Source organism: Epinephelus lanceolatus, chromosome 2 (genome assembly GCF_041903045.1).
Source record: "Epinephelus lanceolatus isolate andai-2023 chromosome 2, ASM4190304v1, whole genome shotgun sequence".
NCBI classification, from domain to species: domain Eukaryota; kingdom Metazoa; phylum Chordata; class Actinopteri; order Perciformes; family Serranidae; genus Epinephelus; species Epinephelus lanceolatus.
The window spans coordinates 30,868,020-30,892,376 of record NC_135735.1 but is presented as its reverse complement, the minus strand read 5'-3'; the positions used below and the strand labels follow the sequence as shown (position 1 = coordinate 30,892,376).

General features: G+C 40.9%; 1 protein-coding gene across 1 annotated transcript; it reads right to left on the bottom strand.

Annotated features, from left to right (window-relative positions):
* Positions 1–13,190: 13,190 nt before the first annotated feature.
* On the bottom strand, positions 13,191–19,367 carry rhcga (Rh family, C glycoprotein a). Its single transcript, XM_033630821.2, has 11 exons — positions 19,057–19,367; positions 18,138–18,330; positions 17,080–17,230; positions 16,824–16,971; positions 16,479–16,645; positions 16,248–16,385; positions 15,145–15,281; positions 14,797–14,921; positions 14,410–14,483; positions 14,224–14,297; positions 13,191–14,134 (listed from the first exon to the last, which is right to left on the bottom strand). The coding sequence occupies exons 1-11, from the start codon at positions 19,283–19,285 to the stop codon at positions 14,101–14,103; spliced, it is 1,470 nt and encodes a 489-aa protein (XP_033486712.1). The 5' UTR covers positions 19,286–19,367; the 3' UTR covers positions 13,191–14,100.
* Positions 19,368–24,357: the final 4,990 nt, after the last annotated feature.

The following is a 24,357-nucleotide window of genomic DNA, read 5'->3' as shown; positions in this document are numbered from 1 at the left end:
TTTAGAGAATGAGAGCCATACTCTTGTCACGCAACTCTGCGGCCATGCTGATTCTCCAATGCTTTGAGGACATAAACATATTTGACAGAAGAAAGAATGTTTGCTGCCCATTGGGACCAATGTCAACATGGATGAAACAGACCCTTATGACATGGCTGCAGTAGTGTTCATCGCCCAACTCAGTGGCATCAATCTGAACTGGAGCAAGTTAATTACCCTCTGTGTGACAGAAGCAATGTCCAGCATTGGAGAAGCAGCTACAGGATCAATCACCACACTCTTTATTTTGACGGTCTTTGGGGACCTTCCCTTTTGCTGGTTGTGGAGTTGCTGCTAGATCGCTGCAACACTGCTGTCAACGTCCTGTGAGACTGCACTGGCATGGTGCTTGTTGAGTATTTGTCAAGTAAAGAACTGGCAAGAAATGGATGTACAAGGACAAGACGTGGGAAGATTTGGGATAGAGGAGCTTGACACTGATAGTGGGGAGATCCAGGTCTATACCAGAAGGGACTGTAACCATTGATACCAGTAGTTAACTGCTTCACACAGTAGCTGAACCCCACGTGTGTCAGCATAAAAAGACAAAGTTTGTCTTTGGTGTTGTTATTTTTTTTATTTGCTGTTACATTTTGACATCTTGATTTTATAAAAGTAATTTCAAAGTAAACCTGTAGCCAAGGATTTCTTAACTGAATTTATTTGTAATCACATTTGTCTCATTTAGTATTTAGTGACTCAGAAACAGAGAGAGAGATTATTGATAAAAAGTGCCAGGAATGGATGGTATGTCTTTGATTTGTTAATTCGCTTATTTTCTGTAACATTTATTACACAATTTGCATATCAATTCTGTCAGTATATTTTTGAAATAAATCTACTGGAAATAATTTGTTAATTTATTGGTTTGTTTGGCAATTAATTGATTTGATGTGTATGTTGTCCATTACCAACTAAATTTGATAAATATTAAAATGAACTCTTTAAGTCTTTTTTACATAAATACAGCATAGGTGACACAAAGCAAAGTTGGCAGTGGATAACTGGCACAACAGTGGGCCTCAGGATCTTGTCACGGTATCTCTGTGCATTCAAATTTCCATTAATAAAATGCACCTGTGTTCGTTGTCTGTAACTTATGCCAGCCCTACCATAACAGGGATTAATCTGTCAAGACAACACTTTTCCAAAATGTCAGGCGCCATCAAAGGTGAGCAGTTGCCCATTCAAGTTGGTCATGATGATGAACTGCTGTCAGGTCAAAACCTTACTGAGGATGACAAGTATGAATGCAGATGAGCATTTCTGATCGTTTGTGCAGAAATTCTTTGGTTGTGCAAATCAATTGTTTTATCAGCTGTCCGGCTGGTCTCAGACGATCTTGCAGGTAGACACGCTGGATGTGGAGGTCCTGGGCTGGTGTGGCTACACGTGGTCCTCGGTTGTGAGGCCAGTTGGATGAACTGCCAAATTCACGGAAACAACTTGGAGATGGGTTATGGTATTAAAATGAACATTCAGTTCACGGGCAACAACTTTGGTCTACATTTCTGTAGTCAGCATGCCATAAAACTTGCAACATCTGTGGCATTGTGTTGTCATAAAACTGCACATTTTAGAGTGGCCTTTTATTGTGACCATCCCAAGGCACACCTGTGTGCTAGTGATGCTGTTAAATTAACATCTTGATATGCCACACCTGTCAAATAATGGGTTATCTTGGAAAAAAAGAAGCGCTTACTAATGTGAATCTAAACAAAATCTCAATCAAAATTTAAGAGAAATAAGTCTTTTTTGTGCATAGAAGTGTTAGATCTTAAACTTAAACCTGTGCATTTAAATATTGTTTAGAGTACATAAGACGGATGTCAAAACCACCTACCTACACATACCAATAGAATGGAGATTTATATGGAACAGCCAAAGGGTTATGATGTGAAATCAACCACAGAAAATAACATATATGCTAACAAAAGTCACTATATAGGCTAATGTAACCCATGTATTTGCATGTATTAACAGTAATGCCTGCTCTACCACTAAGCCACCGACGCCCCAAGAGGCCTACTTCTTACAGTCTTCCTCTCTGTCTTGATGTTGTGTATTTTTACTTTTACTATTTTTACTTTATTTTTTTAAATTTCCATTACTACTTAACCCATCTCTTTATGTGATTAGCCTCTGTAAAATACCATTATGTTTTTCAAGGTGCACAAGGGCACTTTGTGTGAAAACTCTGGCATATGCAGAAATTGAAGAGTAAACTTTATTCTGTCAATATTACCTGTGAATTAGAGTGCACCTTCTGTCAGAAGTACTGATAATTAAAATACAGCATATTGTAACCAAAAGTAACCAGTAACCAATAATCAATAATCAGGCACTTTTTTGCAGACCCAAAAACAAGCAGATTTGCTGCTATAGACCAAATAACAATGTTGGTTTTCAATAACTTTCGGGTAGAAAACTGTGAAATGCATCACATGCATAAAATGAAATGGCACTGAGCAAACTCTGCCTCAATTGTTTCGTTTTTAGTCACCTAAAAACAGCCAACCTAAAAAGATGAATATGAGTGTAAGTGTATGCTATATTCAGAATATATTCACTGTTATACCTTGCCATCAGACAGCCTTGTCAATGGAGAAGAGAAGCCATTATCTGAAAACCACCAGACTACATTGACAAAAACAGTCATTTTGCATCGAGAAAATGGGAATATCTGGGCTACTGCTTGTAACAAGTGGTGAACCAGGTGAGAGTAGACTCAAATGCACAACTCTGGAAACAGTTCAGGTAAGATACTCAGTCTTTACTGGTCAAAAAGTAGGTTTGATTCACATAAGGACAATCAGCGGAGGCAAACAAATCCAATAAGGATGAGGCAGAGGCAGAGTCAATCAACAAGCTAAATCCAAAAAACACAGGACATGGGAAAAAAAGGCCGGAACACTATACACACAAGGGGCTAAGACGAACTGGCAGTGAGAGAAAACAAGACACACACTAAATACTCTGGTGAGGGGAAGGCTGACAAGGCACAGGTTAGGCTAATCAGGGCGGCACAGACAATCAGACACAGGTGAAGCCATCAAAAGGGAGGGAAAACACACAGGGGCAGGAAGTGAAGTGATCTGACACGAGAGGAGATGTGAGTTTCAAAGTAAAACAGCAAACATGAAAGAATGAAACAAAAAACATAACTGAAGTCTTTTTAGTTGTCTTTGAACAGAAAATCCTGCACATTGCTCTTGCTCAGTTTCACAGTTTCTTCATAAACACTAAGGTTTCGGTCCTCCTGGACCTTCGTCAAGAGTTTTCAACTCAAGTGATATCGCACTGCACCTGAGACTGTTGGATGTGTGAATACCTCTCTTCAAACCAATCGTTTTAAGTGTCTAAAATACATACATAAATACATTGCTTAGCTTTTGTACCAGTGGCTTTGGTTCATCAATGACACAAAGTGTTACAGTCGCAGCTGAAAATGACAACAGAAATAAACAAGTTCGCTGATTTTACATATCTCCACAACTCAAAGTCGGTGTCAGTTCTCTACCTGGCAGTGATTGTTATTCTTATTGTTGTCAGCCTGACATCATGATGATTCAGTCAATAGACAGGTTTATTGCTACTCTGTTGTTAGGGCAACTTTGGTCTCTGCTTACTTCCTGTCAGCTAACAAAGAAACTATGTTGATCCCATTCTTCACACTTAAATAAAAAATGTCAGTAAACATAATGTGTGTTTTTAAACCTGATGTAAGCGTATTTCAGTCAACAGTGAAACAGGACAGATGTGATGGGTTAGTGCTCTAAACTCTGGCTCCAATGCAAAATTCGAACACATTTGTGCTCTTAAGTATCTTTGTCGGCCACTGCTTTAACAAAAATTCCAACAGGAAATACAGAGGGACCCGAAGCCCGGTCCACAGCAGTACATCACTTAGCTTCTGTGCTGTTAGATTTGGTTTATCAAAGATGCCACCAAAGCAACACAGCGCATAAAATAAGTACGGACCACAGTTTTTAACTATATATCCTTAAATGTTGCAGTTAAAGCTTAAAATGACAGCAGAAATAAACAAGTTTAACGATTTCACACATCTCCGCAATTTAAATCAATTGTCTACCCAGAGGTCGTCGTTGTATGTGCGACTTCATGGTGACTCAATCTATTCTGCATGTGAACCATTTGGCAAAGAAAATGTGAAATGTTTTAGCTGTGTTTACTTGTATGTACATTTTTCGCAATAAGCAATATATAAGCAGAAAACAAATGTAACGTGAAGCTCTTTATTTCTGTTATAATTAATACTATCTCTTCCACTCCAGTTAGGGCTCGGGTGCAGGTGGAGCTCCTAATTAGTGAAACCATTCAGTTTGGATTCCTTGCACATGTTTTAAAGCAGCTCTGATTTTTACTTCTTTCAATCTAGGCAGGGAGCTGGTGGCCTTTGTGCCCGAATCAAAGCACTCCCCTGCTATGAATAGTGATTTTTCTGGTTCTCCTCCTCACCAGTGCTGCCTGAGAGGTCTTCCCCCATGAGACTTTCCCCTTTGACCCCACAAATGGACTCTTGTCAGCTGAATGAAGAAGTAGTGATTGGCCTTTAGTGATGCCTGTTGTTTGGGCAATGGACGTTTGATGAGTAATCACAATGACAGAAAGGAGCCTACAGGGAGATTGGTGGAGCTCAGTGCTCAGTGGGATGTCTTGTGATATGACATCGGCATTACAAGCTGTGGACAGTGAGGAGGTTAAGTCTGTTGGTTAACTTACTGGGTTCTCTCTCAACACAACTCATTACACAAACAAGAAACTTTGGTCATGAGAACATCCTCAGCCTTGTGGGTTTCCTTTTCATTTAACACAATAGCCCGAAAGAAAGCATGGAGATGTGATTAATGATTGTCAATGTCATGTGGCAGTTAGGTATTGTGGACCTCTAGAAGGGCAGGCGCTTTTCAGGAGTGTGTTGATGAGTTTTATTTAGACCACAAGACCCTCTGATATCTCGCTGAGTGGCCCGGTGAGACCCCTCGGAGAGGACAGTGAGAAAATGTAGGTTGTTACGTCCATCTAACAACCCAGATGGACTCTGCAGCCTGCTCCAATCAGCTCACAAAGGTGATATAATTGCCAGGGCAGGATGGGACAAGGCCACCGCCTTTGGAGTTCTTCAGTCTCCTCCTTTTCCCATTGCACCTATTCTCTCCCACTCTATGCTCACTGATTATACTCCCCTCCCTCATTGTCCCATTATCCTCCCTCCAACAACAGGCCAATTTGTCCCTCCAGCTTGGCTCCCGCCTCCCCTCCTGCTGCGTTATTTAGCCCCTCTTCTGCACTTCAATGGCGGGTACTGATTAGAGAACTTCCACGACCTCTTCGCTATCCCTCAAAAATCCCCCCTCCCTTTCCCAGCAACCTTTAATCTGATTACAGGCTTTCTGCAGCTTTTCAAAGGAGGCCAGTCCCAGGAGGACAATGGCAGACCAAGTGGTTTCACAAACACTCTCCCCAGGGTCATATGATTCACAAGAGGAGCTGCGTCCACTCTCCTCGGCATCAGGTCGCTGCAAGGCCTGTCTACATGGTGATTTAAGAGAAACATCTCTGTTACAGTGAATCTATCTCTCACCTTTTGGACCCTGCCATAAAAAAAAATCAAAGCAAACTGTGGCACTTTCTTGGACTAGATTTAAGTGAAGATCCAAAATGTCTGTCTGTCTTTGTATTTTTGGATTGATTTGTAGCGTTTGGCTTTGCTGACAAACATTTTGACACCACTGAGTCTTCATCACAGTCACAGATCTGATCAATTTTGTGTTTTATTGTGAAAAGATTTTGAGTCTGATAGAGCTACAGCTGTGTTCAAACATTTGCAATATCCAGCATTAAAGGCCACAAATCAGCCAGTGTGCTCCAGTCTTGTTTTCCCTCTGAAGTCTGTAGGAAGCATCTGATTCATTGCTGGAGGATACTATCTGTGTGTTCCAGTACCCAAAATAAGATTCTATTTAGTATGCCAGAAAAAGATTGAGCATGTCCCAATACATAGTAGGTTATATGCAGTATGCCAGAAATACCATGATGCTCGACTGTATCCGGTCGCCTTTTGCTTATGCAAGCCAGGGTCCTCTGCACAGCGGAAGATACGTCACATAAACTGAACAGAAACCACGAACAGATGACAGCTCCTTAAGAGCAATAAACGGTTACGACCTAATACCGTGTTACAAATTATATGCAAGCAAAAAAACTGACATGCAATATGTAAATAAACAAAAAGTTTAGTACTCCAACCAAACATTTACTTTTGTCTGCCATGTTCCTGCAAATATGACGTCAACTTGGCAACTCCTGAAGCAAAGTTTTTGCAGACTTTCCAAGTTGTTCTGACTTGAGGAGGCGTTCACATTAATTTTCTCCGTGGGGAAACATTTTTCCTATTATTATGATACCATACAAATACAAGTGGTGGCTAATGTGGCCTCGAGCCACAAATGTGGATTTGTGAAGAGGCCGGAGTGAGAATGTGTTGCAAACAGAGATGAGACAGGGGACTGGTAAACTCACTTCTGTATTATAATGATTATTATTTCTATAATTATTATAATTAAAACAGATCTGTAGCAAAGCAGTGCATTGAATACAATATTAAGGTTAATGTATGACACCATGTAAATGCTGTCTATCATTGTACAAACAACACAGACTCTGAGGTCATTGACCCCTCGAGAGTTTTAACAAATAACCCCTCATTCAACTTGTTTAACCCCATCAGGCCTATGAAGAGACCTCTTCACTCAATAAAGCTTCCACCACCAGCCAACCTGACAAGACCGACACAAAGCTCATGTCCACCCTCCCAGTGTATTTAGAGTTCATTAATGTCACAGTGATTGGTCAGGAAATGACCCTATAGGCCTGTCCAGGCCTCATTACCATCACAATGTGACCAGAGCCCTGAAGGCAACAAGCAAACCCCCGATGGCCTGAGGGAGCCGGACGTCCACTGGCTGATGGGTTTAACCCTCAGACTCTACACACTTATGCTCTCAGTCAAATGAAAATGAAGCTGTGGACTAGTGTTACAGAGGTGAGGTTATTTCTCCACTTATTACTGTAAAGGAGCATCAGCTGAGAGGCAGTTAAACCTGATGCCACATGGGAGTCCTTGAGTTATCAGAGTCACAACTGGTGTTCCTAATCTAGCTTTATTTTAATTCTAAAATTACAGTTTTTCTTAATCATTTCAACATCTTTCCCGAAACTATAGCTCAATTTCTTTAAAACTGGTGGCTGCTGACTCTGAGGCTGATGGCTGCTGAGGTGGATGAGGCTGATGAATGCATAAACACTGCATGACTGCAGCAGGAAAGAACTATGGCAGAGAAAGAACCATACTCAAAATGAGGCGCAGTAACATGATGGGCTGACAGAGAAGGTGTGTCGCTGTACTACTGGTTGATTATGAATCAGCTGAAAACGGTTGATGACTCAATTGACAGCCCCAGACAATGACACCTAGGCATAGTGAGTGAACATGCATGCAAGAAATGAATTGAATTGCAGGGTTGAAAAGAAATCTTACAGCCTGAGCATGAAAAGTGTTGGCTTCGTCAGAGTTTCATTAAGACAAATGTTACCTATTTTGGCAAAACTCATAAAATCATACTGATATATTTTTTCTCCATTGCATACACACAAAAACTGAAACTATGCACACAGTTTTGAAAACTTGAAGCTCATGTATCAAGAACAAGACTCCAGACTGCTAAACTCTGAGCGCAATTTTATTGTTTTCATTCCAAAAGAAATTATATATCACAGTTTTGCCAAACTCTGAGCACAAACTGCATCATTTAATTAGCACAGTGTTCACCTGAAAATCACTGGCCTTTAAAGAGACACACCCTTATTACCAACTGGTCCGACTCACATCTCACCTGTTCAACATCAGGTGGAAAAATTTCGTGTGTCAGAGCATACCAGAGGCCTCAGGTGACTAATACTGTGTTGACACACAAGGAGCAAAACATCAGCACAGATTTGCACAACTACACACACACTCTCAGCCTCACACTTTTTGTAAAACGCCGAACACACTTCTTTAAGTTAGACACATCATTGAAAAACTGACAGTCTGTGTGTGTTACAGTAATTGCTAAACACTGGCACTGAAACACCACACTCAGGTTTGCTCTTTGAATGAAGGACAATTTTGGAGAAAGGGTTAGAGGAAGAGATGTCTGAAGAAGCCTGATGCACATCGGAGACAGGATGGACAATAATAACATGCTTTATTTTTTTATGTTATCTTCAGTTCAGTATTGACAATAAACAGATTTTGTTTCACCATTGGATTTGTGTTCATATTTACAGCATGCTACTAATGAAAATACCAAAGACGTACAGTAATAGTGTTTTAATTCTTAGCATGTATCATTAGAAAAGTAGAAATATTAAAAGGGTTTTAGATTTAGCACAGCTGTGTGCAGTTGGCAGTGGAGAGATCCATTATTACATAAGTGTTTGTGTGCAACGTTTTGAGGCAAAAGAATGATTTTATAGTTTATAGAGAAGAGTTTATAGTTTTGAATGTAGCACTTGCTTTTGCCAGAGATGTAAGATGTTTTGTATTTTGTGTGGATGTTTTTGTTTTTTTGCATGTGAAGTTTTGACATACAGGGCCATAGTTTCAGGAACTGTGTTTTTGCAACAGTGTAAAACTGTAGTTCATTCAGCTGAACATTTTATTGTGCTACAATAACAATTATTTGCTTTGTTACCTTTTTTTTTCATTAGTGCACTGATTTCATCGTTACATCTCCAGAAAGACAGTCTAAACATTTTTTACTATAGTGTTTCTCATTTTACCCACAGTATCTGTTCAGTTACTGTGAGTTTTGCCAAAATAGGTAACATTTGTGTATTCTTAGAACTCTAACAGTGCTGCAGTATCAACTACAAGTTTACAGTGTGACTCTGGGAAGCTGAGTTGCAAGTTCAGTCCAATTGGAGCTCAATGGATAGACAAATGTGCATTGTCCATAATGCTGATACAATGATTGTGTCAATCAATATTTATCTGATCTATTCACAATATTGTATCATAATATGGTAACAGTCCTTACAACATACTGAAGGTACCAAAAAATTGCAGCTTATTTTTGGACAAAAATCCTAAACTTTGAAAAGGAAAAAAGGAAACAATTTCGACACATTTTTATAGCTTTACAGTTTTTTACAGTTGTTTACGCACTAAAATGAAAATTTTCACACAGTTAACAGCTCTTTACACTCAAGAAGCAGAACACCTGTCCATAGTTGCACAACAATAAGCACAGACTCAGCTTCACACTTTTTGCAAAACATTACACACAGTGATTTGCAAAACTCTACACGCATTATCACACCTTAGACACAGATAAGGATTGTGAGGTTACTTCCTTCTCATTACAAAGCCCCTGCTTGCCAACGACCACACTAATGAACGAATTGGATAATCACATCCACCTGGTATGGAAGCACACAGGTGCTTACTGTAAACCAAGTGGACCACATGCAGTACATTGTCGTTTGGGACAATGTATCTTTCCATCGATCTGCTCTGGTCCACAATTGGTTCCATGAGCACCCTGAATTTGCAGTCTTATACCTTCCACCATACTCCCCATTCCTAAACCCAATAGAGGAATTTTTATTTGTCTACACTTTACAGTAGTAAGAAAAACTACTATTTTGTTCTGATTTTCATTGTTGATCTGTTACTGTAACTGAGTATGGTAAGAAATAAATATTTTCAGTCTCAGCAGTCTGCAATCAGTGTTGTGTTTGTTTGTTGTATTTGTGTACTTTTTCTGTATACCTCAAAGTAATCATGAAGAATGCTGTGGGTTTGACAATACCTTTTTGTCATCTAAATTATCCCTTACATAAAAATGTCTGGCAAAAAAGTCTAGCACTAGACCAGCTATTTCCTAAAATAGGGGTTTTTACAAATGTATTTTGTATTTATCACTGTAGTGTGTAACTGACTGCAATAGTGTCTGATCATTTGAAACTGTGTTAGTGAAATGAAAACAAAACAGCATTTTTATAAATATGTGTATATGTTTTGACTGAAGTGTATATGTTTTGACTGAAGTGTGTCATTTTGCAAACAATCTAGGAGTTATGCAAATTGAGTGTGGTGTTTGGATAATTGTGTGAATATTTTGAAAAAAGGAGCCCTGTTTTCAAAATTGCGTGTAAACAATTGAGAAAAACTGTAAATCTGTAGCAAGGCCTCATGAAGTTAAACATATAAAAACAATATTTTGATGGTAGTGTCTTAGATTTATTTCACCAGTGTTTAATTTATGTACTGTGTGAGATATTCATATTATAGCTGTGTTTATTGTTTTGGTGGAAAGAATTTGTTATAAGAAGAGAGAACATGGTTTTGAGTGCAGTGTTTCATTCTGGAAAAGATTTGTGAAGTTTTGACAAAATGGTTACCTCTTTAATTTTGTGTTTTAAGAATTTGAGCTATTTGAGTAGGAAACATGTTAAAACAATTGGGGAAATTGCACAATGACTTTGAACAGGTGAGACATGAGTCAGATGTGTTAGTTATTAGGGTGTGTTGTTTTGATTTCCAGATGAACATAATGTGCTCAGTGATGCAGTTTGTGGTTAGAGTTTTGCAAAAAGGTGATTTAGAGTTTCTATTTGAGTGAAAATAATGAAATTGTGCTCATTGTTAGCAGTCTGGAATTTTGTTGATACATGAGCCACAAGTTGTCAGAATTGTGTGCATAGTTTAATTTTTTGTGTGTATGCAATAGAGAACAACTTAATTTTTTTATTTTTTTTAAATTTTTTATTATTATTGTTTTTTTCACAATTATCAAATGCTTATCAAAATAAATACTTTGGTAATTAAAGGTAAACTAAAGCAAATTCTGAGAGTCACAGTTTCCTTTTTTTAGTGTGTTTATTCTCTTCTGGTCCTCCACCTCAAAAAATTTGTGTCATGCCAGGTGATAATTCGAGTGTTGTTATTTGTCAATAACTGGTACAAATGCTTAAAACATTTACTTTAAATGCTGGCATTGTCTTGTGCAAATACTGAAACCAATCTGTCAGTGTACTGTAGATGAGTCCAGCAGGTGTCCTCATAGGATCAAACAACTGTTCAATCAGGAGAGACTTATTTGAGAGTGAGCAATAATTTGATACAAAAACCACAATATGATAAATGATGAAAAGTTCTTTGGTGATTAGACCCCATTGTGATGTGTATATTTAGGGGGTAGGAATATTCCCCCAATGGAGTCTAGACACTGGTGGTGGAGGTGGAGAGAAAGTGATGGCTGAAGGATGAGGATGATGGGATGAGGAGCAGGACTGTGCAGTGGATGAGCTGAAGACTTGGAGTGAACGGGATGGAGGAGGGTCAAATCTGTTCATCCTACACAAACAACCGACAGCAGCAGAGAGGAGAACAATTTTAAAAACCTGACAGCAGTAATTGATTGGCTTCGGAAGATCGTGGCAGAATCTGGTTGGATTACTCAGGGTGACGCCCATAATCAGCTGATAGAGTAGAACCCGTAGAAGAGCAGAGAACTGTGGATGAGAGTGAACAGAGTCCTCCTGACTGAACTGTCACTAAGCTTCCTAAAATGTAAATTTGGATGCTGTTTGGTCCCCAGCTGGAGAGAAAAGTTGGCCCCCACACAAGGAAGATTGATGTGTAATGTTGCAACATATATATGCATTATAATTTTTGTTTTTGTTGTCTGCTTGCAACTTTTTATCTAGTTTGTTCATTTAAAACCTGTGATTGACAAACTAAAACACTGACTACTGTTCATCCTCAAATTTCTTCCAGACATATCACACACAGTCATATGCATGTCTTTACCCTTGAACAGGAGAATGGATTTGGACAGAAGATTTGATTTAAATAAGTTGGAGAGCTTTTGTTGAGTTTAACATGAGAGAAGTGATACAATATTGACTCAAATTTTTTTTGCCTCATACCGCCACCTTGTGGAGTGTTAGAGGAATTGTAATGAAGAGGAAAATACTTTTACTAACAGGGTCAGGTGATGTTAGTTTGACATCTCATGGATGAATAAAGCTTCTTGTGTGCTACCATCAGCACAGTAGAATCACAGTCCACCACCAAAGTAGACCTCAAAGAAAACTGAGAGTATTAAAGTAATAATTGCAAAGATTACGTCTATTAAATCACTATCTATCACTGCGTGCAGTAACACAATGGCCCACTGATGAAAGTATTGCAACATAACATTTGTCTGCAGTATTTTAAACTAGGTGTCGAGGGTGACATTCACGCAGAAACGCTGCATCATAGGGGAACAATCCCATTTTCAAAATTCATAAATACTATTTCTGTTGTCTATAGAGCAGCTCCAGACTTTATACTCGATGACATCACAAGTTTGAGACTTACTTCTCTGGTTTCTGGCTTTGACAGAGAGTAACTTATGTTCACAATTGTTGATTGAGCTTTCCTAGGCCATGGAAGTAACATTTGATTCTTAATTTAGGGGGCGTTCCCCTTTAAGTTACTGCTAATGCAAACTGAACATTTCCTACAGCTACAAGTGCACATTAAAAGCATTAACTGGTGAAAAATGAGTTGACTGTTAGTATGAATCTCCATAAACAGCGTTAAACTACAACACCAGTGCTGACAGAGCTAACAGTTAACCACAGGGGAACTGCTTCCACAACAATGCAGTCCTGATATCAGATATACGCATAGTGCAAAAATGCAGCGAACTACTGAGATATACACATGCACTAACATGCACATGTGACCAGACCGGCTTACCACGACAAACCACAGAGAAGCTCAGATTAACAACACACACAGAGGTGGTGTGACTTCATTCTTTGCTCAGGACATCATCTCTTTACGAAGCAGAGAGGGGATTTGCTGCTATTTTAAAGGCTCTAGGTTCAGTTTTTGGATTCTTTGTGCACCAGAGGCATGGGAGAAAAATGTTTTCTTAATTGATATACAAATGGTTTGGGAGGTGAAGTATTCCTTTAATGCTTTTTATGCACATTTGTTCATGTATCTGAGCCTCTTGTAAGCACAGAGGAAAATTTTCACATCATGATAGTCATTTATTCTAGTTAATCAAGGTACGAGTTCAATATCAGCATTGTAATAATTTATTTATTTAGACATTTTTGCATTTTTATCATAGGTGTGTGTAAAAATGCGAGAAATTAGTTTGTAAAGACAATACATAACTTTTTTTTTAATTAAATTCCAGTTACATATGATTTTTTAATGTGTACATCTAAAAATACGTCAACAATAGAACAGGCAGATTGTCACATACAGTCACACAAAGTGTGTTGGAGGTAACAGTCAACACTACAGCAACCAAATCGCAAAACTGTAGAAATTGTATCATAGATACAGTAGTTACTCATAACTTCCACCTCAAGACCAAGTAAGTGCAACAAAAAACAGTGAGTCATAAAATTATATATACACACAGCTTATAAAGTCCAATACATAAGTAAGTAAGATATACAACTAAAAAACTATCTAATCTGGCTTCACAAATACCTCCGATTATTCACTTAACACCTTCTTTTTTCCCCACACACAACTAAAAAAGAGATGAGATGAAATACAAAAGGCAAACATTATGGCAATATTTAACAATTTAAAGCCAAAAATTTAGAGGTTTAAGATAAATGATGTACAACAACTGATTTACAGTGATGCATTTCCAAATTTGGGAAAATGTTCCTCAGTTCTTCCGTGCGTAGCAATCTTCTTACACAACATAAAGTGTCTTTGACTTTACATCATGCTGCTTGGATTCAGTACCTGATATTTTACAATCATCTGCAACATGTGCAAATTATATGAAGTTTTCCCTTCAAGAATAACAGTTTTTAAACACAATAATAAAAAATAAGATATTTTGTCACAATTATCATAACCTTAAGATTCCAATCACTGACAAATGGAGAATTGCACATTTTTTAGGGTGACTCCTTGATGAATTAGTGTAATTTCACAGCTGTATTAAGTTTGAAGTGTTCCTTCTAACTTTGCTCCACAGAGAAGTTTGACTCGGATCTGTCGAAACAGAAATAAGAAAATCACATTTAATGACAACTCTTTAGAGCAAGGAGTAAACGATGATGTCTCGGTGTTAGTGAGCTTACATGTCTTGGTGCTTGTGTATCATGTGGTTGTTGTACTCAAGAACAGGAGGGATGCTCTCCTCATCCTCAGGAACCTGAAACAGACACATAGGATCAGATCATGAGCCAGAAATTTTACAGTCTATCTTTCCCCTCAGTGAAAACAAAGGGCGAGAACACCATCTAGTGGTAGAAAAGCATTCTTACCTCCCAGTAAGCTTCATCATCGAAGCAGTTGTCATCAGCAGGGTCGCCCCAGATAGGGAACCTCAGAATGATCCCTAAAATGACATTAAGCAAGACTTCAGCTTTAATACCATTTTTTTTAAAAAAAATTAATGTTCCCTGACTGTAACACACAGAAACACTGACACTGGCAGATAATATTTTAAGGGACGTCATTTCTCATTTTATCATTTTTTTGTTAACATATTTTGCTTGGAGAAGTTTTCTTTAAACACTACGTGTGGAGTTGTTTTAAAAGCTAAATGTAAAATACTTTTTGAGTGCTCGAGAAATTAACATCATGCCTCTGGATTCCCTCATCACAATCACTAAAACAGATAGCCCTGAAACGGCATTTTACAAACTCACCAACAAGCGCTCCACCAACAAGTCCAAATGCAATAGCCACACATGTGCCAGCAGCCTGGAAGCCTCCCTGGGTCCCTACGGTTCTGTTTGCAAAACTGCCTTCAAAGTCAAATACCGAGATCAACCTAGACAAACAACCAAAAAAAGTTTTAATCCAAGCAACCAAGTGTTCAGTCTGCAGGATTAGACAAAGACCATGCCTGATATCTGACGGGTGGGTGTTCCATGTTGGTGAGTGCTTTCATTAACTGTGTTGGAGTCAACAAACAGGTCTGAAAGTATTATGTGTGTGCATGTCTATGTGTGTGTGTGTGTGTGTGTGTGTGTGTGTGTGTGTCAGTCACTCACCCCTCTCTGCCATAGACCTCCTCAGTGGCGGCTGCAGCAACAATGGCACCTACAAAGCCGCCGAGCATCCCTGGCACAGCGTGCAGGTTGTGGACACCACATGTATCCTGGAGCTTGAGATATTTCTCTAAGAAGGGCTGAGAATGAAAAAAATACAGTCATACATTAATTACTGATCTGTAACCTGGACTGTAGCCAGGAGTTAATGAAAATATTTTATATGTCTTTGCTGCTGCTCTCCCTGCCTTAGGCTTTCCTCGTATGCACGTGGAAGGGCAGAGAAGTGTGTACTCCCCACCTTAGGCATTCCACATAGGTGTGTGGAAGGGTGGAGAAGTGTGTGTTCTCCAACTTAGACTTTCTCAGTAGGCCTGAGGAAAGGCAGAGAGGCCCCAGAACAGAGCCATGGTCCTGACTAAAGTACAGATGTTGGCACATTTTACTCGGATGATACTCATACTTGTAAAAAGTACACTTTTTGTACCAGATAATCATTGCATTCGATTACTCTGCTCAACGCTACTAGGAACAAATTGTTGTGTAGAAAATCCTTTATTTTAGTTCATGTTTAAAACAGCCAGATATAAGGTTAATACTCTAAAACCTCCCAGAATCAGCTTTTAAAAAGAGTTCATTACATGTAATTTATATGTAATTATGGAATATAAAATCCTCCTCAGGTTTTTAAAAAGGGAAATTCACAAATTCAACCTTTTGAACTGTATTTTAAGTCACATGTTCCAGTTTACTGTAAAACCAAGACGTGTCCATGACTATACAGTGGCTGGCATAAAGTCATCAGCACCTTGAGTAACTTGTTTAGTGCCTGTCAGCACCTTGCATGAGTTCACTGGACTGATTCCATTCATAACCGTCACTTAAGTGAATCATCACTTTCTATTATTCTGTTATTTTCCTGTAATACAATCGATGACTGGTTTCATTGTGCCTCTCCTTTTCATGCTGCTTCCTTCACACTTTCTTTATGAGTTTTTCACTTTCTCACTTTCAGTAACTTTCCATCTGCAGTGATGAGAGCCACAACACATGCTTCAGGAGTTCTCTCAGATTAAAAGTTAGGTGGTGAAAGACCGAAGACTCACTGTGACAAACAGGTAGCCAAAGGTGGAGATGATGCCACAGCAGAATCCCACGATTAGAGCACCATAAGGAGTGATCATGAACTCTGCTGCTGTTCCCATGGCAACACCACCTGCCAGAGTGGCGTTCTGGATATGAACCTGTCAGGTAAAACAGCATGTTAGTCATGGGCAAATTGAGATATCCATGCATGTTGCATGACTAATTGTTGTTTTTCAGTGACAAAGAATTACCATGTCGAGGTTTCCTCTCTTGTCAGACATGCTGGAGATGGCCACAGTGGTGAGAACACAGGAAGCGAGGGCGAGGTAAGTGTTGATAGCTGTTCTGTGCTGTCCGTCACCATGGTCAGTGATGGCTGAGTTGAAACTGGGCCAGAACATCCACAGGAACAGTGTACCTGTGACGTGAGAGGCAGTCAATCAAAACAAAGTTAGATTGACACATTTACAATGAATCAAACAGGTCTGACAGTGACTAATGCAAAAATATAAACTGTGCCAGATGAACTGGGTCCTAATGAAAACACTGAGAGGTGAGGTTTAAAAGTGTTGAAGTGCAAAAAACAAATTGCTCACCAATCATGGCAAAGACATCAGAGTGGTAGACAGACCCATTGAGGCGTTTGCTTTGGTGTAGGTTTGGTCTGTAGAGGACCCAGGAGATGCCCAATCCATAGTACCCTCCGAAGCAGTGAATGACCATGGAGCCACCAGCATCTCTGCACTGTGGGAATAAGCAGCACAAAAGACATTGCAATGTTTGAAGGAGATTTCTCACTCCTTGGGCAATAATTAAGTTTCCTGTGGGATGACCATGTTTGGTGAGACTCACATGAAGGAGGCTGAGGATGATGAATTCCTCCACAGCAAACAGCGTGACCCCAAATAAGGTGACAACCAACAGCTGGACAGGGCTTACTTTCCCCAGGAGGGCACCATAGGCAATCAGGGAGCCAGCACAACAGAAATCTGCATTGATCAGACTGTGGGGGACAAGGAAAAGGACTGGGTCAGAATGACTGACGACCAAACTAGCAATGATTGATTCACCAAATTACTGTGAGGAGTCAAAGCAAGGCTGGACTGTCAGCTGGGCAAAGTGGGCGACTACCCCAAGGTCCCAGAACCCCACAGGCCACAAAAGTCCAAAGTTCAGTGCATGTCAGATGATTTTGGTGATATGATTTGAATGGCAAATTTGTTTGGGATTTAGCACCACTAAAGTACAGTATCAAATAATGTGGGTCCTGCATTAATACCTAATGATGTTGCCCAGTCATGTCGAGGATCCTTGTCTCACAACCAAACTATTTATAATAACACATGATGTGTATTCATATTTAAAGTTGTGTATACACAGAAACCTTGGGGCGAGGTAGTGTTATTCCAGCACAGGAGTACTGTTTGTTGTCTGGGTGACTGTATAATGAGCTGCCACAGATTTAGCATTGCACTTCTATAACGATGTTGGACCCCCAAATTGACTGTTTAGGGAAAAAAAACAGATCCTAAGAGTGAATGAAGATCCTCCAAACAAGCTAATCAGCTGTCATTTAACCATGCTTTCAGTGGACAAACTTGAATGTCTAGAGCTTAAATCTGTCATTTTATGGTTGTATACATTAGGAGCAGTTACCTTCAGTTTGTTATGACAAGAATGACTGCTGTGTCTCAAGGACTCCACGAAGCATGACAAGACCAAAGTACGTGAAAAAAAACGTGAGACTGTCATGTCCATCTTCAAACACAGATTACCTTGACTGGTTAAAGAATGTGTTTTTCTGTTTGAGTTACATAACACACCTGTGCGTCCGCACCTGCGCCTCTCCAGTTTACTGAATGATTCATGATGCACAAGAAGCTGTTTATTTGCTTGCAATGGAGACTCACCTCTCTACTCCGATAGTGATTTTCCCGGTGGAGTGGTCAAGGGAATGGAACCAGCCTTGCATGAGAAGAGCCCACTGCAGACCAAAGGAGGCGATCAGGAAGTTGAAGCCCACAGCACCGAAGCTGTAGCGTTTCAGGAAGGTCATGAGGAATCCGAATCCAACAAAGATCATCACATGGACGTCCTGGAAACCTGCCAAGAGGGAAATGATGAGCACATTTGTGTAATGGCATGCAGTGAGTTTTTTGTAGAATGTTAAGTACAATACTTAGAACAAAAGCATATCTGGCATTGACAAACACCTGTCACTCTTGCACTTTCATTTTCTACTTAACATCAATTAACTTGTAATTTAAAGGCTGAATCAAAGGTTTTTTTGGGTTTTTTTTAAAATTATTTTTGTAATTTGTGTTTTGCACGTTGAGATTGAATTAAAGTGAAAGGTTACAACATACTGGGAACACATTTGCTGCCAGTGTCACAAGTAAGCTTCCAAAAAGTGATATGTAGCATTGTGCAGTGCTAAAATTTTAATGTCACACTCAAGGTAAGGAGAGGACTTTTCATAAAATGTTCAGCTTTTGAAATAGTTTCATAAGTTTGCCTTCGCCACAATCTCAGTCTAGATTCAAGTTGGAAAAACAGCCTCCTTACATCATAATTCATGTTGTTTTTATGAACCTCTGACATTTCAGTGCAGTATTTTTACCCGTAAACGTAAACCAAAGACAGAAACATGAGAGTAAAATTAGAATAAAATGGCTACAATCTGGTTCTTAATAATTGCAGCTGTTGGAAATATGTTTCATTTGTACATTTATATTTTACTCACAGCATACTACACTATCACAGGATAATCAAACAACACATGCATTTAAAAATGTAACTTTTACTGCAAGGAGAATTTTTTGTACTTACTGGGATATCTGAAGTAGAAGTCATTTTCAATATCGCTGGTGATGTTGTGACTATGTTTGTGCTCTAACCATCTCCGTACGTCTGATTCCTCATCGTACCGGATGAAAACTCCAAACAATATAATCATAGCAATCTGCCAGACAAAGCAGACAGCCGGCAGGCTAACTCGGACATTGGTGTTCTTATGCCCTAAGAAGAAATTCCTCATGCACTCACAACAGTTCCCCATGTTGATAACTTTCTGCTGATGATGCTCTGATCACTCCTAAGCCAGGCTCTCTGTTCCGCTGTGACTTCCAGCTGCTTTTCAGCAGTTATATTTATATATAGAGACCTTTGGAGGGGGTGTGCTCCCATGCACACACACATCAAGGGGGGGCTGGACGCACCTCAGCTGTCACCAAGTAACCACTCCTTACCTGCTCACCTCTCCTCCTGCAACCTGGCAATACTCCTCCTACAACAGATAGACTGTCACCAGGAAATAAAGTTACCACTGCATTAATGTGTGATAGAAATGACGCAGTTACAGAATAACTTAATATGGCATCATTTTGTTATGTGGTCACTTCTGGCCATTATTCCAAATTCTCACATTTTCCATGTGGTCAACACAATCATAAACATGGTAAATATCAGGCTGTGATGGTAAAGATATTTAGCCACAGAAACCAACGTCTGCAGCTACAGCTGAGATAATGACTTACTATGACTTTACTATTCACTTGGTCCTGTATTGGAAATGTTTTTTATAGTGTCAGCCATCCGCTCTGTGAGAGCATTAAACTGCTCCTGGGTGAGTACACCTGTCAGTCAGGCTTAGGCTACATTATCATCACCAGAGTTGTAAACTGAATTTATGTGTGTACTTCTGTAGAAGACACAACAGATTACAGGAATCAGAAAATTGCCAATAGTCTTTCTCTGACAATATTTTTTAATGCTTTATTATAACCTTTTAAACGGAAACAAACAACTTTTCAAGTCAAGTCCACTGGCTGCATCACATGCCCACAGGTTATCTGTGTCCTCCTCCTACAATTCAAGTGTACTTTGTGTTCTCATTGTTTTATCCAAACCTGATGCTTACCTAAGAGATTCCAGTGGAAGGATCCATCATATGCATCTCTGTGACACAAAGAACATTCCAGATGATATCTGCTTGCCCTGTTCAACACAGTCATCTCTTCAAATGATTACATAACACAGAATGCAACACTGATGAGATCCGCCTCTCTGATAGTGTGACGGCTTGTGCTCAACAGTTCAACTATGATTTACAGTATTCACTGCAGGTCTGCCTTAATGGGGAATATTTCAATGTGATGTTTATTGTACTTGCACTTATTGTCCCAATATCACATGAAATATGTATCACTTGGTGTAGTAGGTTTGAAAAGCCGACAAGAGCGGGTCTGCAAAGAAAAATATAAAAGAGATTTAAGATTCTTGATAGATACAATAGACCGGCTGCATTATTTTACTGGATTGTTATTTGTCAGTAATACATTAGGTTTAATAGCCCATAAACCGTGCTCACAGGGTGGGGTGAAAAGCGTTTTTGTCATCATGACACACTGACTCATGGCCTTGTTATTTTTAGGATGTTTGCACTGTGTTATGTTGAGAGTCCTGTATAGCACAAAACAAGTGATCTAGAATGGTAAATGCTTTAAAAAAAAAAAAAGTTTTTTTTTTTTTTTTTTAATGTGTACACATTTCTTTGATGACAAAAGTTGACCTGTTTTTTTTTTCCAAACATTTCAGTAACATTTTCTCTGCAGACCACATCTCTAATGCTTTATGAGGGCATTTATAGTGAATTATAATGCATTTAAATGCTTTATGACTACACTTATAATCACACATAATGCACACTCATAAATCATCACTGTGTAAATAGGTTTTAAGTCAGGTACATAATAAGGCATCTATAATAATGCATACTTCATCATAATGTTTCATTGTAGTGTGATGCTTTTTCATTCCTTTGAAAGAATCTATGCTGCATCATAAGTGATGAATGCCTGCCAACACTAGAATACTTTGAAAGACTTTGAAAAGATTTAGAAAAGACTAAAGTCTGGCACCACTATGAATGCCCTCATAAAGCATTACAGGTGTGATCTTTATAGAGTGTTATTAAAATTTATTTGTTCTTGCATTTAAAGACATTTTTAAGGCTCTTTTGTGATAGCACAGTTGTTGGTGGGAAAGATGGAAAGAGAGGGGGAATGAAAGGCAGTAAAGGGCTGTAGGTCGCAATTGAACTCTTGGCCGCTGCAGCAGGGACAGAGCCTTTGTTCTCGCACTTACTGCAGTCAGAGGCAATAACTTAAATCCAGTATCATGAGATATTTCTATAGAACAAAGTATGGTAGTAGCAAATTATCAGATGTCAAAGTCATATCAGAGCAGCAGGCATTCAGACCCACTGACACAGACCGTAGATGTAAATCAGTTGAGACATTAGGGTAAACAATGTCCTAACCAGTGTCAACAGAATGCTCCACCTGCTAACTCTGCGTCTTGGACAGCCTTTTGCTGGGTGCCAAGTCACATGATCATGAATATGCATACTGTATCTATCAATGGCAAACCAACACATTTTCTTGCACACGTCTGTTGAGTTGGGCATTCTACCTAGAGAACACTCCTCTTTGATGGCAACTGATACTAATCTTCTTGGACAAGAATTACTATGCCAGCTTGGTTGTACTTGGTTGTAATATTACGTACCCTGATGATGACAAGCAGGTTGTTCTTATGCGCTGTTCATGTGTATACCTACGAAAAGTAATGCGCACGTAATCATGAGCCAGTATTTTGTGTATAACCCACTAAGATTGGGAAGGCTGGGATCATATGACCAATGCACTGAGGGGAGTAGAGCGGTAGAAGGTCAGCAGCAGGTTGGAGTCCAGGTTGTGCTTCTTGAGGACCCTCAGGAAGTGCAGCCGCTGCTGAGCCTTCTTGATGACCGCTGTGATGTTGTCTGTCCATGAGATGTTGGCAGAGATGAGGACGCCGAGAAACCGGAAGGTGTGGACCCTCTCCACACGCTCGCCGTTGATGTGAAGGGGGGCTAGGTCGGTACTGTGCTTCCTGAAGTCGACGATGATCTCCTTGGTTTTCTTGGTGTTCAGAGCGAGGTTATTCTCTGAACACCAGGCTGCCAGCTTCAGGACCTCCTCTCTGTAGGCTACCTCGTCTCCCTTCGAGATGAGTCCGACCACTGTGGTGTCGTCAGCAAACTTGAGGTTGCTGTTGTGGGTCGAACTGCAGTCATGGGTGTATAGGCAGTACAGGAGGGGGCTCAGCACACAGCCCTGTGGGGAGCCGGTGCTCAGCGTGCTGGTGGATGAGAGGTGGGGGCCAAGTCTCACAGTCTGGGGCCGATTGGTGAGGAAGTCCTTTATCCAGGCACATGTGAGAGGGGGGAGGCCAAGAGTGTCCAGTTTTGTGATGAGGATGTCCGGGATTATTGCATTAAAGGCTGAACTATAATCCACAAAGAGCATCCGGACGTAGCTCTGCTGCTGATCCAGGTGGTTCAGCGCAGAGTGGAGAGCTGCAGCGACGACGTCTTCTGTGGTCCAATACGCAAACTGGTGGGGGTCGAAGTCTGGGGGGAGATAGTCCTTGATGTGCTTAAGAACTAGTCACTTAAAGCACTTCGTGATTACCGGGGTGAGGGCCACCGGATGGTAATTGTTCAGGCTGGTGACGGGAGACTTCTTCGGCACCGGGATTATTGTTGCTGCTTTAAGGCAGGACGGGATGACTGCCTGGGCCAAGGAGAGGTTGAAGATCCTGGTGAAGGTGAGGGCGAGCTGGTGGGCGCATGCTCTGAGCACCTTGCCAGGTACTCCGTCTGGGCCAGCAGCTTTCCTGGGGTTCACTGCCAGGAGCACCCGTCTGACATCATGCTCCTGTACAGTGAGTGGAGTGGTGGAGGAACCAGGTGGAGGTGGGGGCAGGGCTGGAGCAGATGAGTGCTGCTGTGATGTTTCGAAGTGAGCAAAGCAGCCGTTTAGCTCCTCTGCCAGCGGCAGGTGGTATGACTTTCCGCCTGGAGACTGGTGTTTGTGTCTGTGTGCAGGGATGGGTGGTTACACATTACAAGTACCCAATAGTTGGAGCACACCCTCCGGTCCCCTTTTTTGAAGATGGGGACCACCACCCCGGTCTGCCACTCTGCAGGCACCGTACCCAACCTCCATGCGACACTGAAAAGGCGTGTCAGCCAAGATAGCCCAACAGTGTCCACAGCCTTCAGCATCTCATCCACACCCGGCGCCTTGCCACTGGGGAGCTTTTTAACTACCTCAGCAACCTCTGCCAGGGATATGGGCGAGAGTTCCCTCAAGTCTTCAGACTCTGTTTCGTTCTCAGTGGACGTTATGGCCGGGTTCAGGGGGTCCTCAAAGTGCTCCTTCCACCGCCCAATGATGTCCCCATTTCGGGTCAGCAGTTCTCCCTCTCTGCTGAGCACAGCCTGAGACAATCCCTGCTTTCCCTTCCTGAGTCAGTAAACAGTCTGCCAGAACTTCCTTGAGGCCAATCGAAAATCCTTTGCCATAGCTTCCCCGAACTCTCCAAGTCCACAATGCACATGTAGACTGGATGGGCAAACTCCCATGACCCCTCCAGCAGCCTTGCAAGGCCATAGCTTCCTCGAACAGCTGCAGCCCTTCTGGCCAACCGGTACCTGCCTGCTGCTTCAGGAAACCCCTGGGCCAGCCAGAGCCAGAGGTGGCAGTTGAAGACCCCACGGACAGGGGCCTCAGCCAGACATTCCCAGTTCACCCTCACTACACGTTTGGGTTTACCAGGTCTGTCCGGCAGCCTCCCCCACCATCTGACAGCTCTGCTCCTCTCTTCACCCGAGTGTCCAAGACACATGGCTGCAGATCTGATGATACGACCACAAGATCGATCATTGATCTTTGGCCTAGGGTGTTCTGGAACCAGGTACACTTATGAACCTCCCTGTGCTCGAACATGGTGTTCGTTATGGCCAGTCCATGACTCGCACAGAAGTCCAATAACAAAACATCACTGGGGTTCAGATCAGGCAGGCCGTTCCTCCCAATCACCCCCTCCAGGTTTCTCAGTCATTGCCCACGTGAGCATTGAGGTCCCCCAGGAGAACTTTGGAGTCCCCAGCCGGCACTCCTTGCAGGATGCCGCCAAGCTGTTGGGTGCATAAGCACAAACAACAATCAGAGACCTTCTCTTTGCGACCCGCAGTTGCATCGAGATGACCCTCTCGTTCTCCGGGGAGAACCCCAACACGGC

Coding starts and splice junctions, on each gene's coding strand:
- rhcga (XM_033630821.2), bottom strand. CDS start 19,285: ATGGGGAACTGTTGTGAGTGCATGAGGAATTTCTTCTTAGGGCATAAG. Junction 17,231..18,137: donor ATCACTATCGGAGTAGAGAG/GTGAGTCTCCAT, acceptor TGTCCCCCACAG/TCTGATCAATGCAGATTTCT. Junction 16,972..17,079: donor TCATCCTCAGCCTCCTTCAT/GTGAGTCTCACC, acceptor TTATTCCCACAG/TGCAGAGATGCTGGTGGCTC.